General features: G+C 43.5%; 1 protein-coding gene across 2 annotated transcripts in view; it reads right to left on the reverse strand.

The window, feature by feature from the left end:
• Positions 1–510: 510 nt before the first annotated feature.
• Positions 511–12,423, reverse strand: part of ppm1h (protein phosphatase, Mg2+/Mn2+ dependent, 1H) — an 86,043-nt gene continuing 74,130 nt past the window's right edge. Inside the window, exons 8-11 of one of the 2 annotated variants that reach the window (XM_084060105.1) lie at positions 12,294–12,357; positions 9,356–9,463; positions 4,545–4,696; positions 511–674 (exon numbers count right to left, since the gene is read on the reverse strand). In XM_084060105.1, coding sequence (XP_083916231.1) covers positions 527–674; positions 4,545–4,696; positions 9,356–9,463; positions 12,294–12,357 — 472 coding nt within the window. In that variant the 3' untranslated portion in view covers positions 511–526. The remainder of the gene's footprint in view (positions 675–4,544; positions 4,697–9,355; positions 9,464–12,293; positions 12,358–12,423) is intronic. The other variant, XM_084060106.1, reaches the window with a different exon arrangement.

Raw genomic sequence — 12,423 nt, forward strand, 5'->3', positions numbered from 1 at the left:
AGGCTCAGCCAGGTCACGTACAGGAGGTGAAATAGGCTCAGCCAGGTCACTTACAGGAGGTGAAATAGGCTCATCCAGGTCACTTACAGGAGGTGAAATAGGCTCAGCCAGGTCACGTACAGGAGGTGAAATAGGCTCAGCCAGGTCACTTACAGGAGGTGACATAGGCTCATCCAGGTCACGTACAGGAGGTGAAATAGGCTCCAGTGAGGACCCCTGGTTTAATATGCGATTAGGCCACGGACGGACCCCCTATTTGATACCATTTCTCATCTCTAGGTGCCCCAATCTTACACCGTAGAATCCCTCAAAGTTAATGTAACTCTTGAGAGTGTACAAATGGAACCAAATGGACCCGTTCTACGGGTCCATTTGGTTCCATTTGTACACTCTCAAGAGTTACAGACCCCGTTAAGGGTCCCATTTTTTTGCGGACCCCTGGTGGTCCCCGGGAGCAGACGTAGAGAAACAGTTAGTGGTTTCTCAGGTGTTTGGGGTGGTGATGGTTGATGGGTTGATGGTGTGTCTAGGTCTGTTTGTTCCCGTACATCAGTGGGATGATGTAGACCGATATGTCGTCGCCGGAGCCCAGTCTGTCGTTGGAGATCCTCCAGCCTCGGTCCTTCAGAACGCCTCGCGCTCGCATCACCAGGTCCTGAGCTGCCATCGTGTACCTGAGGTCACAAACATGGAGGGATAGGACCAGTACTTTAGTGGTTATGTCAATGAATTATTCCCCTACTAAAATATTGGTTCGATACTGATATTGCATTGTTAAAGGGATAGCTCACCCCCCAAAAAAAACTTTTTTTTCTATCGATTAGTCACCCTGTTTGTTTTTGTCTCATTCCTAAGCCAATAATTTGATGACCAGCGGACCAGTAGGCAGCGGTTCCGGTAGGAGACACAAAGGAGACTCTTTGCATCTCCTACCGGAACCGCTGCCGGTCATCAAATTATTGGCTTAGGAATGCGACAAAAACAAAGAAATATCCATGAATTGCTTTTTTTTAAATACTTTATTGCAGGTTCGTACATTACATTTCATGTTATTGATTTCATTATCTTACAAGAGCTCTTTACTTGTTTAATTCATCCTGCATCATTTTTTTAAATTTTTAATTATAAAAAAAATACATTATCCATGAATTTCAAGTCTCCATGGGGTGACTAATCCATAGAAAAAAAAGGCATTTTGGGGGTGAACTATCCCTTTAAGGCCAATATTGCCGATTGGTGTATGATGACCCCATTATTCGTGCATCCCTATTGTACATACAGGTCATGCAGTGACAGCATACGGGGGGGGGGGGGGGGTATCCACAGTATTTGAATAATCTCAAAGCAGTCTACAGACTCATTAGAGTCTGGTGATAAAACGTTGATGCGTTCCGAGCTTCTGAGAAAAAATGTCGAGGACACGAATTAAAAGCCTCCAGAACCCCCGGCCGTTATCATCATCCCGGCACACTCCATTGACATCACAGAATCCAAAACATTTTGGGGAAATTATCATAATTGCCGCAAGATAACAGCATTTATCCTCTTCACAACGTGAGACTAGGGTGAGTAAAAGTTCAACTGTGTCTGTCTGGCTGAGTTAAGCCTTTAAGACCTGAAGCCGATTCTACATGTCTCCTAAATCTCAACAGTTTTCTGAAAAACGTTTGTTTCTATATCAGTGGTGCTCAATCTTTTTCATGTCAAGGACCCCCAAAATTATATGTATTTGGCCGTGGACCCCCATCAAAATATATTGTTCCAGGGACCCCCCAGAAGCAACGATTTGAGTAAAAAATGTTCGCTTTAAAAATATATATATTCAAAGATTTGCACACATTTTCACGAATTTTCAAAAATAGCAGATCTACAAGCTCGTAGCGCGGCACTCGGTGCCGCGCTACGAGCTTGTATATCTGATATTTTTGAATAGCCCAAAGTGTAAAATAATGCTTTTTAGCTCAAATCTAAAAATGACACAGTTCCAGGTCTTAATGGGTTAAGCCTAATTTACGCCCCCAAAAATAGCCGACCAATAAGCTGACAACGCGCTGCGTCCGCGGCGCGTTGTCAGCTTAGCGGGTCGGATATTTTTGGCGCTCATCTGCGCTGTGCATAAAATTATGTCGTTTTAAAATTCGTTCTAACTTCAGTGGATGTCAGAGACCACATCACAATTATGTGACGGGACGGGAGGGGGGCGCTGGCCTAGCGGTTAAGGCGCACACCACATATAGAGCCCTATCCTTACCCCTTATCTTTGAAATTAAAAAAAAAAAAAATTGTAGCCGATCTACAAGTTCACAACGTGTCGACCCCCGATTTAGTATGATCAAATAGGGCGTTAAATTTATGATAAAACACAAAAAGGTTAGAACATACAGATGAGAGGTTTCTGCCGCGACCAGGGTTTCCGCTAGGCATTTTTGGGGCCGGCCACCATGGCCGGCAGGGTTATATTTTACCGGCCAAAGAATACATTTACCGGCCATATTATAATTAACGTCACATGCGTGTTTGCACTGCATACATGCACCCAACTGATTAGGCTCTCATTACACCTCGTTACGTTAGAGCTGCGCTTCTTTCCACTTTATCACAGATGCAATCCGTTCCTGTTTTTATAGATAACTAAATTATATGATCTACTATAGTCTATATCATGCAGAGATGTCACTTGCCAAAAATGAAATGAATAAAGTGGGCATGAGTGAACTGCTGCGCAACGAATACCAAAACAGTCGCCCCGGGGAAAATCCGGCGGTATTCGCCTGGTATTCCTAAACATATCAGTAAACTATGCCTAACCCTAACCTTATTCCTAATCTTAACCTCAGTAAAACTATACCTAATCCTAAACTTATTTCTACCCTTATCCTCAGTAAAACAAATACAAGAATACAAGAACCGCTGGTCCGCCTGAAAAATGGGGGCGAGGGTGTTTTGGGGCGAGTCCTAAATACCCTGCGGGCTGTGGTTTCCCTGCGCAACACCGTCGCACAGTATAAACACATTAATATATATTTTGGGCTTTACATCGATTCTCATTCAACCTTGATATGCAAAAGTAGGTTTTGTTTTGTTTTGTTAACGTTAATTATTTATGTCATGATATATGTGGCCTTGCGCGAGGTTTATTACTTGCCTCTTGCTTTCACCAGCTTTCACCACTTTATCCATTGCAGACAGACAGTCACCGTGCTTGCATAATATCCACGACCCACACGTGTTCGGCACACGCCTTTATCGACAATTGGGTCCGGCTTGGTTCAGATTCTATCACCTCGGAAAATCCCGGTTCTGTTTATCAACACCCGAGCGAGCCAGAGCCACCCTACTCAGCGCTGATATAAGAGGAGACACAGCTGAGAGAGTCTCAGCTGTGTTCAGTGGTGTACCCACCATAGAGGCAGGGCAGGCCGCCACCTGCCCAACTAAAATCTAGCCTCCCCTAGAAAATAAAGTAAAAGACTGAAAAACAGGCAGTGAAAAAAATCCAAAGAGAATAGTGGCCGTCGGACCTCCTCGTCGCAGCCAATCACTACCGTGTCCATTCCGCAGAGCGACGTCGCCTATAGTGATGCAAATGTGTGCCTTTATATTTTCATGGGGTGCCAGGAGAGCCAGCTGGGGGTCTGGGCCATCACCTGTAGGCTACTCACCTCGCATAAAAGGGGCTCTGAGTCTGAGAGCAGCTTGAGCCATTAAACTACTGTAACAACATGAAGAGACCACTGCTTAATAATTGATTGATTTATTATACTTGCATATTGTTTTTATTAACGTTTTGTAGTCAGTGTATTGTTGTTGTTAACTTGTTTCCCCCGAGATTTCCCCCCGAGATTTTTCCCCGAGTACTCACGTGCTGTGAGCTTGTAGCTCTGATATTTTCAACGCGCGACCACCATCGTACAACGAATAGGCTATTCTATAACTGCAGCGCACAGCAGCAGCCGAGCAGGCTGTCGGAATTAAACCACACAGTCAGATCATGATATAAACTTTAAATGATTATGATTGTAATGGTTGAAGCCAACTACTTTATGCAAATAATAATATTAATAATAGGCTTAAATGATCAAATAGCCTAATAACAGCATTTTCCCAACCGGCCACGGTGGCCGGTGGTGTTTATATTTACCGGCCAATTAAACATTTTACCGGTCAAAGTGTCCGGGTAGCTCAGTCGGTAGAGCTCTCGCCTTCAGACCAAAAGGTCATGGGTTCGAATCCCGGGCACCGCCAACTCAGCGCATGAGTAGCACGGCTTGGGTGCGGCAAGTCGTGCGTTAAGTACTGGGAGCTGAGGATAGGTGTGGCGCTCCACCTCAGCAATCCATCTCCCAGGGGTCTAGCGCATTGTAACAGGGACAGACTCCTGCGTGTTACTCGGCTGATACCGACAATAAGCCTCCTCCCGACCTACTTATGGCCGGTAAATACCGGCTGACGGAATCCCTGGGCGCGACAGTGATGATATATTACATAATCATATAGTTATCTTGCTTGGTGTGTGTGTGTGTGGTGCACGAGGTCCAACATGCCTGTGCTGGTCGTCGGGGTCACAGTTGCCCAGGAAACCCGTGACCGCTTCGTTCACTTCCTGGTTGGACAGGACGTCCCACAGGCCGTCCGTCCCCAGCACCAGGACGTCGTCCGCTCCGTGTTCGCACTGCGAGAGCGAGTACACTTTGACCTGGAGGAGGAGGGGAGGATATGAGACATGAGGACGGAACCACCATTACACAGGACATAACCACTTAAAACCTTTAATCAGGGGTCTAGGACCCCCTAGCCGAGAGAGATGAAGCAGGGACCCCCACTACATATTGCATTGTTTCTCAAAGTGGGGTCCGGGGACCCCCAGGGGTACTTTAGGGGGTTCCAGGGGGTCCCCAGCTAAATGATGGACAGGAACCAAATGGACCCTTATGGGTCTGAAACGGGTCCGTTTGGTTCCATTTGTACACTCTCAGAGTTAAATTAACATTGATTTTACAATATGAATTGGGGTCCCAGAGGTATAAATGCCATTAAATGGGGGTCCGTAGCCCTAATGCATGTCAAACTGGGGGTCCTTGAATTTAAAATGGTTGAGAATCACTGCTAGAGAGCCGTAAAAACCTTCTCTTATGGGGGTCCCTGGCTTATCTTTTCAAATGGGGGTCCGCAGGCTAATAAGTGTCAATTTGGCGGTCCTTGACATGAAAAATTTTGAGAACCACTGACATATTGTATGTATGTTCTTTGTATTGTATGTACATTTTTTCTGTTCTGGCCCCACAGTGGTGGAATGAAGTCCCCACTGATGTCAGGACAGCAGAGTCACTGATGTCAGGACAGCAGAGTCACTGATGTCAGGACAGCAGAGTCACTGATGTCAGGACAGCAGAGTCAATGATGTCAGGACAGCAGAGTCACTGATGTCAGGACAGCAGAGTCACTGATGTCAGGACAGCAGAGACACTGATGTCAGGACAGCAGAGTCAATGATGTCAGGACAGCAGAGTCACTGATGTCAGGAAAGCAGAGTCACTGATGTCAGGACAGCAGAGTCACTGATGTCAGGACAGCAGAGTCACTGATGTCAGGACAGTAGAGTCACTGATGTCAGGACAGCAGAGACACTGATGTCAGAACAGCAGAGTCACTGATGTCAGGACAGCAGAGTCACTGATGTCAGGACAGCAGAGTCACTGATGTCAGGACAGCAGAGTCACTGATGTCAGGACAGTAGAGTCACTGATGTCAGGACAGTAGAGTCACTGATGTCAGGACAGCAGAGACACTGATGTCAGGACAGCAGAGTCACTGATGTCAGGACAGCAGAGTCACTGATGTCAGGACAGCAGAGTCACTGATGTCAGGACAGCAGAGACACTGATGTCAGGACAGCAGAGTCAATGATGTCAGGAGAGCAGAGTCACTGATGTCAGGAAAGCAGAGTCACTGATGTCAGGACAGCAGAGTCACTGATGTCAGGACAGCAGAGTCACTGATGTCAGGACAGTAGAGTCACTGATGTCAGGACAGCAGAGACACTGATGTCAGAACAGCAGAGTCACTGATGTCAGGACAGCAGAGTCACTGATGTCAGGACAGCAGAGTCACTGATGTCAGGACAGCAGAGTCACTGATGTCAGGACAGTAGAGTCACTGATGTCAGGACAGTAGAGTCACTGATGTCAGGACAGCAGAGACACTGATGTCAGGACAGCAGAGTCACTGATGTCAGGACAGCAGAGTCACTGATGTCAGGACAGCAGAGTCACTGATGTCAGGACAGCAGAGACACTGATGTCAGGACAGCAGAGTCACTGATGTCAGGACAGCAGAGACACTGATGTCAGGACAGCAGAGTCACTGATGTCAGGACAGCAGAGTCACTGATGCCAGGACAGAGTCACTGCCCATCTCTTCAGGAAACACTACCCTTCCTCTTCGCCTTGCCTACTTGTTGTTAACTAGTTGTACGAACGCTTGTTTTATTGTTTTATTGGATCTTGTTTAGTCGATACACTTATTTGTTTTAGCTCTTGCTCATTTGATTTTCCTATTTTGTCTCATCTGTTTCAGAAAGTAGGTAGCTGATATATTACACTTTTACCTTAGCGCTAGGTATGCTCTTAGTTGCTTGTTTTAGAAGAGAATGCACTTAAGACTTCTGGTGATTAGTAGTTTTCGTTCCCTACCTATGTTGAATGTACTTATTGTAAGTGGCTTTGGATAAAAGTGTCTGTTAATGAATGTAATGTAATGTAATGTAATGTAATGTAATGTAATGTATGTAGATGGCTTCATAGACTTGTTTGACAGTACTATCATCAGTGTTGGATTCATGTTGATGTGTATATTATATATATATATATTTAGACAATTAACCATTTAACGCCTCAATACTTAGAAAACGTGTGCTTGGTCTGTTCTTTTTATTCCTTCTACACCACGTCTCACCGAAAATAGCCGATCTACAAGCTATGCAGATCGGCTATTTTCGGCTAATGTTCCCCTCAGAACAGGGATGCGAAAACAAATGCTTTCATCATGTCACGCATGATCAACAATAAAGTTTGAGTGCATGCACTGCACACAGGGAGTTAAGAACGTATAGTCGCTGCCATACCACCCAATGTGTCTGTGTTGTGCACACTCAGCGCGCGCCTGAGTGTGTGTGTGTGTGTGTGTGTCATTTTACTCTTGAGAGCGTAAAATGAAACCAAATGGACCCTTACGGGTCTATTTGGTTTCATTTTACGCTCTCAAGAGTTAAATTATTGTTAAACATCTGCATCACTTATTTAAATAATTGTTATTTTGGTCAACGTTTGCCTGTTATCTCTCCTATTGGTACCAACATCAACACAGCATGGAATTGTGGACAACATCGTATTCAACCATAACAAAATATTGGGTCTGAGAGTCTAAATCTCACCAAACGGTGGTTCTGTGGCTCAAATGCTGAATAAATAATGGACCTTGATATGAAAAGGGTTAAAAATCACTGCCATAGAGCAGTGGTTCTCAAACTTTTTCATGTCAAGGACCCCCAATTTGACACTTATTACCCTGCGGACCCCCATTTGAAAAGATACGCCAGGGACCCCGACAAGAGAATATTTTTACGGCTCTATGGCAGTGATTCTCAACCGTTTCAACATGCATTAGGCTACGGACCCCATTTAATGGCATTTTTATCTCTGGGACCCCAATTTATATTGTAAAATCAATGTTAATTTAACTCTGAGAGTGTACAAATGGAACCAAATGGAACCAAATGGACCCTAACGGACCCTAACTAAATGGAACCAAATGGACCCTAACGGGTCCATTTGGTTCCATTTGTACACTCTCAGAGTTACAGACACATAAGGGTCCATTTGGTTCCAGCCCATCAGGAGAGAGAACCCAACAAATCAGTTTGTGTTCCAATTTTATTTGTTCTTTTATTGGTTTCATCACTTCCAAATCTACACTTGTTTATCCTGTGTCCTGTTACGAGTTCTCTCTCCCGACTGGATGAAAGTTGGTATCCCGAGCTGGAAATGCATTTCACGTTTACTAAAAAGCTGGACTGTTACTAAACAAACTCACTACTAAGATTACTCTGACAATATAGAGCTATTCAAGGATACGAGATACAAGGTTTCTGCCCGACAACAGCAGCAACTAAATACAACATCTGGACATTATGTTCTAACATCTGTCTACTGGACGGATGTCAAAGCATCACGTCTCTCTCTCATCACTATGAATGAATGAACGTGAAAGGCGGGTTATTCAAGGTAACTGCACCACTAGAGAATCATCTAAGTGCTTTATTAAACACATGTAAATGTATACATACAAATCCTGAGCGTTTATTTAACCCCATTCAATACAGGAACGCATCTGTTTAGATTTCTTTGGCAAAAATAGCAGATATACAAGCTCATAGATTGAGCTTGTATATGCACTCAATGGCAGTGGCTTTTAACTCTTTTCATATCAAGGTCCATTATTTATTCAGCCATACATTGACATACATTTTCTTGAGAACCACTGAGCTAGATCACTGGTTCTCAATGTGGGATTAAGATTAGATCTAGATTTCCTAAATGTAATTCTAGCTTGTGGTGTTATAGCATCTCCTGGCAAGCATCTCTGTGATAAAGGGGGTAAAAGCATCTCTGTGATAAAGGGGGTAAAAGCATCTCTGTGATAAAGGGGGTAAAAGTTGAGAGAAACTTGGAAGTAAGAAAACACAAAATAACATACAAAAAAAAAAGAAAGTAAACTATGAGTGAACTCGGACGCCAATGAATGAAAGATCAAAGGAATAATGCAGATGTGCTGTTATCATGGATCTGTGTACGCTATAGACGGCAGGGAGGAGAGAGGATCTGTGTACACTATAGACGGCAGGGAGGAGAGAGGATCTGTGTACGCTATAGACGGCAGGGAGGAGAGAGGATCTGTGTGCGCTATAGACGGCAGGGAGGAGAGATCTGTGTACGCTATAGACGGTAGGGAGGAGAGATCTGTGTGCGCTATAGACGGCAGGGAGGAGAGATCTGTGTACGCTATAGACGGCAGGGAGGAGAGATCTGTGTGCGCTATAGACGGCAGGGAGGAGAGAGGATCTGTGTAGCTATAGACGGCAGGGAGGAGAGAGCTGCTTTGTAGAGGATGCTACTTGGTGCAGAATGTTAATGTGAAGGTAGTTCTGGAACCGTACTTCAGTACAGAAAAGGTTGAGAACCACTGTACGAGCGAGCGCGCGCACACACACACACACACACACACACACACACACACACACACACACACACACACACACACACACACACACACACACACACACACACACACAGAGTACCTCTGGACAGCAGGAGAGGAAAGGCTTGATGTAGATGTTGGAGTCGTGTACTTTGAGCTCCTGGTCTCCTAGTCCTCTGGTCACTCCGATGGTGGCCAGCACACGAGCCTGTCAACACAGCATGCAAAGGTGCAACTCCTCAGTTATTTAACCCATTAAAACCTGAGACCGATTCTACAAATGTCTTCTAAGGCCTAGGCTACACGTATATGGATCTTTTTCTAAACGTATATTTTAGTCCTCCGCTTTTAAAAAGAATCCCTGTCCACATGACAAGGATAAAAAAAATCCCTGTCCACATGTAAACGCAGAAACGCATTGATCATTGATTGATTGAATATTTTATTAGGCAAAAAATGTAAAACAGCACAGTTACATTTAAAATACTTTGTCTAACAGGTCCGTTCATAAAAGTCCTTGCGGACTTGTTTCCAATGAGGGCCTTGGTATTCAATTCATAGACATATATAGTGGCACCACAGTTCGAATATCAATACAAAAAGAAAAAACAGCAAACAAAATAAAAAATAAATAAATAACACTATGTACAACAAAAAAATAAAAAAGGGGGGAAAAAGATATGTACATGAACGGGGGGGGGGGGGGGGGGGGGGGGGGGGCGGTCGGCTGTCTAACGGGAAAATGGTACTACCTCCTCTTTTGGCCTCCTGAAAGGTGATTTTTTAAGGCTCTTTTAAATGAGCCCAGCGAACTGCATTTTTTGAGGGATGGGGTTAGACTATTCCAATCCTGGGTGGCAGTGGTGTAGAAGGAGAATTTTGTTTTATGGGTGTTTTATGGATCAGCTGCAAGTTTCAATTTTATATCAGATTTTATATTTACATTTATTTTATATATGAGGGGACAAATACATATACATTTTTAATCACATGTTAAGGCCCAATTGTTACACATTGCTGCAAAACCAGTGATATCCAGTCATTTTGGGGATATACAAGACATTGAAGGGTAAATGTAGGTCTGATAAAGATGTACCGTGCATGTTCAAAACATATACATAAAAAAATTAGCTGAAAAAGCACACTGATTATTCAGTTAGTCAGAATCAGAATCTAAACAGCAGCCATTAATCCATTAAGAGCGGGAAAGCATCTGTGACATTTTAGATTTCTTTGGCAATTCAAAAAATAGTACAGTTTTGGAACAGTACTAGAACAGTACTAGAACAGTACTAGAAATAGAACAGTTTTGAACATATGAGGTTTTCACCCGACAGAGACGAATATATACTCAGGATATACTCCCATTCTGGACGCGTTCCAGTTTCCACTTTAACACACACAGACAGTACATCTTGTCTTTGAACCACATAAGTGTTCTCATGACTTCAGGGCACAATTTCAAACGTCCACATCAGCTGGAACAGCAGCAGCAGGGAAAGTCAGTGAATATCTCACTTCTGTCAAGGTGCCCTTGAGCAAGACACTTTTCACTTAACCTATGAAAATCGTGAAGGCATCTGCGTAAGCACAATTTTTTTTTTGGGGGGGGGGGCTGTGAAGAAAAAAAAATCGCACTGGCCAGAAATAATTCTGGCACTTAGTGAGTTAAGTCAATGAAGACAATGGGGGATAAATAACAGTAATATGATGAACAATGAACATTATTTAGCAGGAAGTAGGCCTTTAAAAAAAAAAAAAGGACCTGCGTGATCTCTCTGGTTTGACATCTATTCAGGAGAACCAGGATATGATTATCTGTCTGGATAAACAGCATTTAGGCAAATAAAACATGGGCTCAAAGAGGCCATTCTTTAATGGAAGAGAAGATGTTGCTCACGACACCGTGAAACAAGCCATTAACACGCATCTTACAACAACTTCCCATTTTGCCAGTCCTTAATCATCTATCCCCCCCCCTCCCCTGGGTCCCAGACCCAGATACCGTCTGGTTCATTTGCACGCCGAATGAAATGTCTTTAGATTCTGTCTGCCTTTTAACCTATTAACCCATTGAGACCTGAAGCCGATTCTACATGTCTCCTAAATCTCAACAGTTTTCTGAAAAACGTATGTTTCTATATCAGTGGTGCTCAATCTTTTTCATGTCAAGGACCCCCAAAATTATATGTATTTGGCCGTGGACCCCCATTAAAATATGTTGTTCCAGGGACCCCCCAGAAGCAAAGATTTGAGTTAAAAATGTTCGCTTTAAAAATATATATATTCAAAGATTTGCACACATTTTCACGAATTTTCAAAAATAGTAGATCTACAAGCTCGTAGCGCGGCACTTGGTGCCGCGCTATGAGCTTGTATATCTGCTATTTTTGAATAGCCCAAAGTGTAAAATAATGATTTTTTAGCTCAAATCAAAAAATGACACAGTTCCAGGTCTTAATGGGTTAAGACTGGGATGCATCTGTGTAATTTTAAGATTCTTTGGCTATTCAAAAATAGCAGATATACAAGCTCATAGTGCCACGATATGAGCTTGTAGATCTGCTATTATTTTAAGAAATGTGAAAATGCATACGAATATTTGAATGTATATATATTTTTAAAGGGAACATTTGTAACTCAAATATTTTTTTCATGGGGGGGTCCCTGGAACAAAATATTTTGAGATGGGGGTCTGCGGCCAAATACATATCATTTTGGGGGTCCTTGACATGAAAAAGTTTGAAAACCACTGATATAGAAACATACGTTTTTCAGAAAACCGTTAAGATTTTGAAGACATTTTGCAGAATCGGAACCTCAGGCCTCAATGGGTTAAGGACGCGACCCCCCAGAATAATCATGGACCCCCCCCCCCCCGCTTTGACACTTGGAATGGTAGGAGTTGAGGCTTTACATTTAGCTTGAGTCGGTTCCACAGATAAACATTGTGAAAATAGCTGATCTGCTGTATTTGCTCACATCAGCTGTTTTCAACATTTCTGCCTCTTTCTGAGATTTGGCTTTAAGTTTCTTACCTTCTTCCCCTCACCGTAGATCAGAGGGAACTTCAGGTCATCGTCCTCGATGGTCTTATACGCCCTGCAGAGAGAGAGAGAGAGAGAGCGAGAGCGAGAGAGAGAGAGAGAGAGAGAGCGAGAGAGAGAG

Source organism: Gymnoscopelus microlampas (assembly GCF_963454915.1).
Source record: "Gymnoscopelus microlampas genome assembly, chromosome: 6".
Classification (NCBI taxonomy): domain Eukaryota; kingdom Metazoa; phylum Chordata; class Actinopteri; order Myctophiformes; family Myctophidae; genus Gymnoscopelus; species Gymnoscopelus microlampas.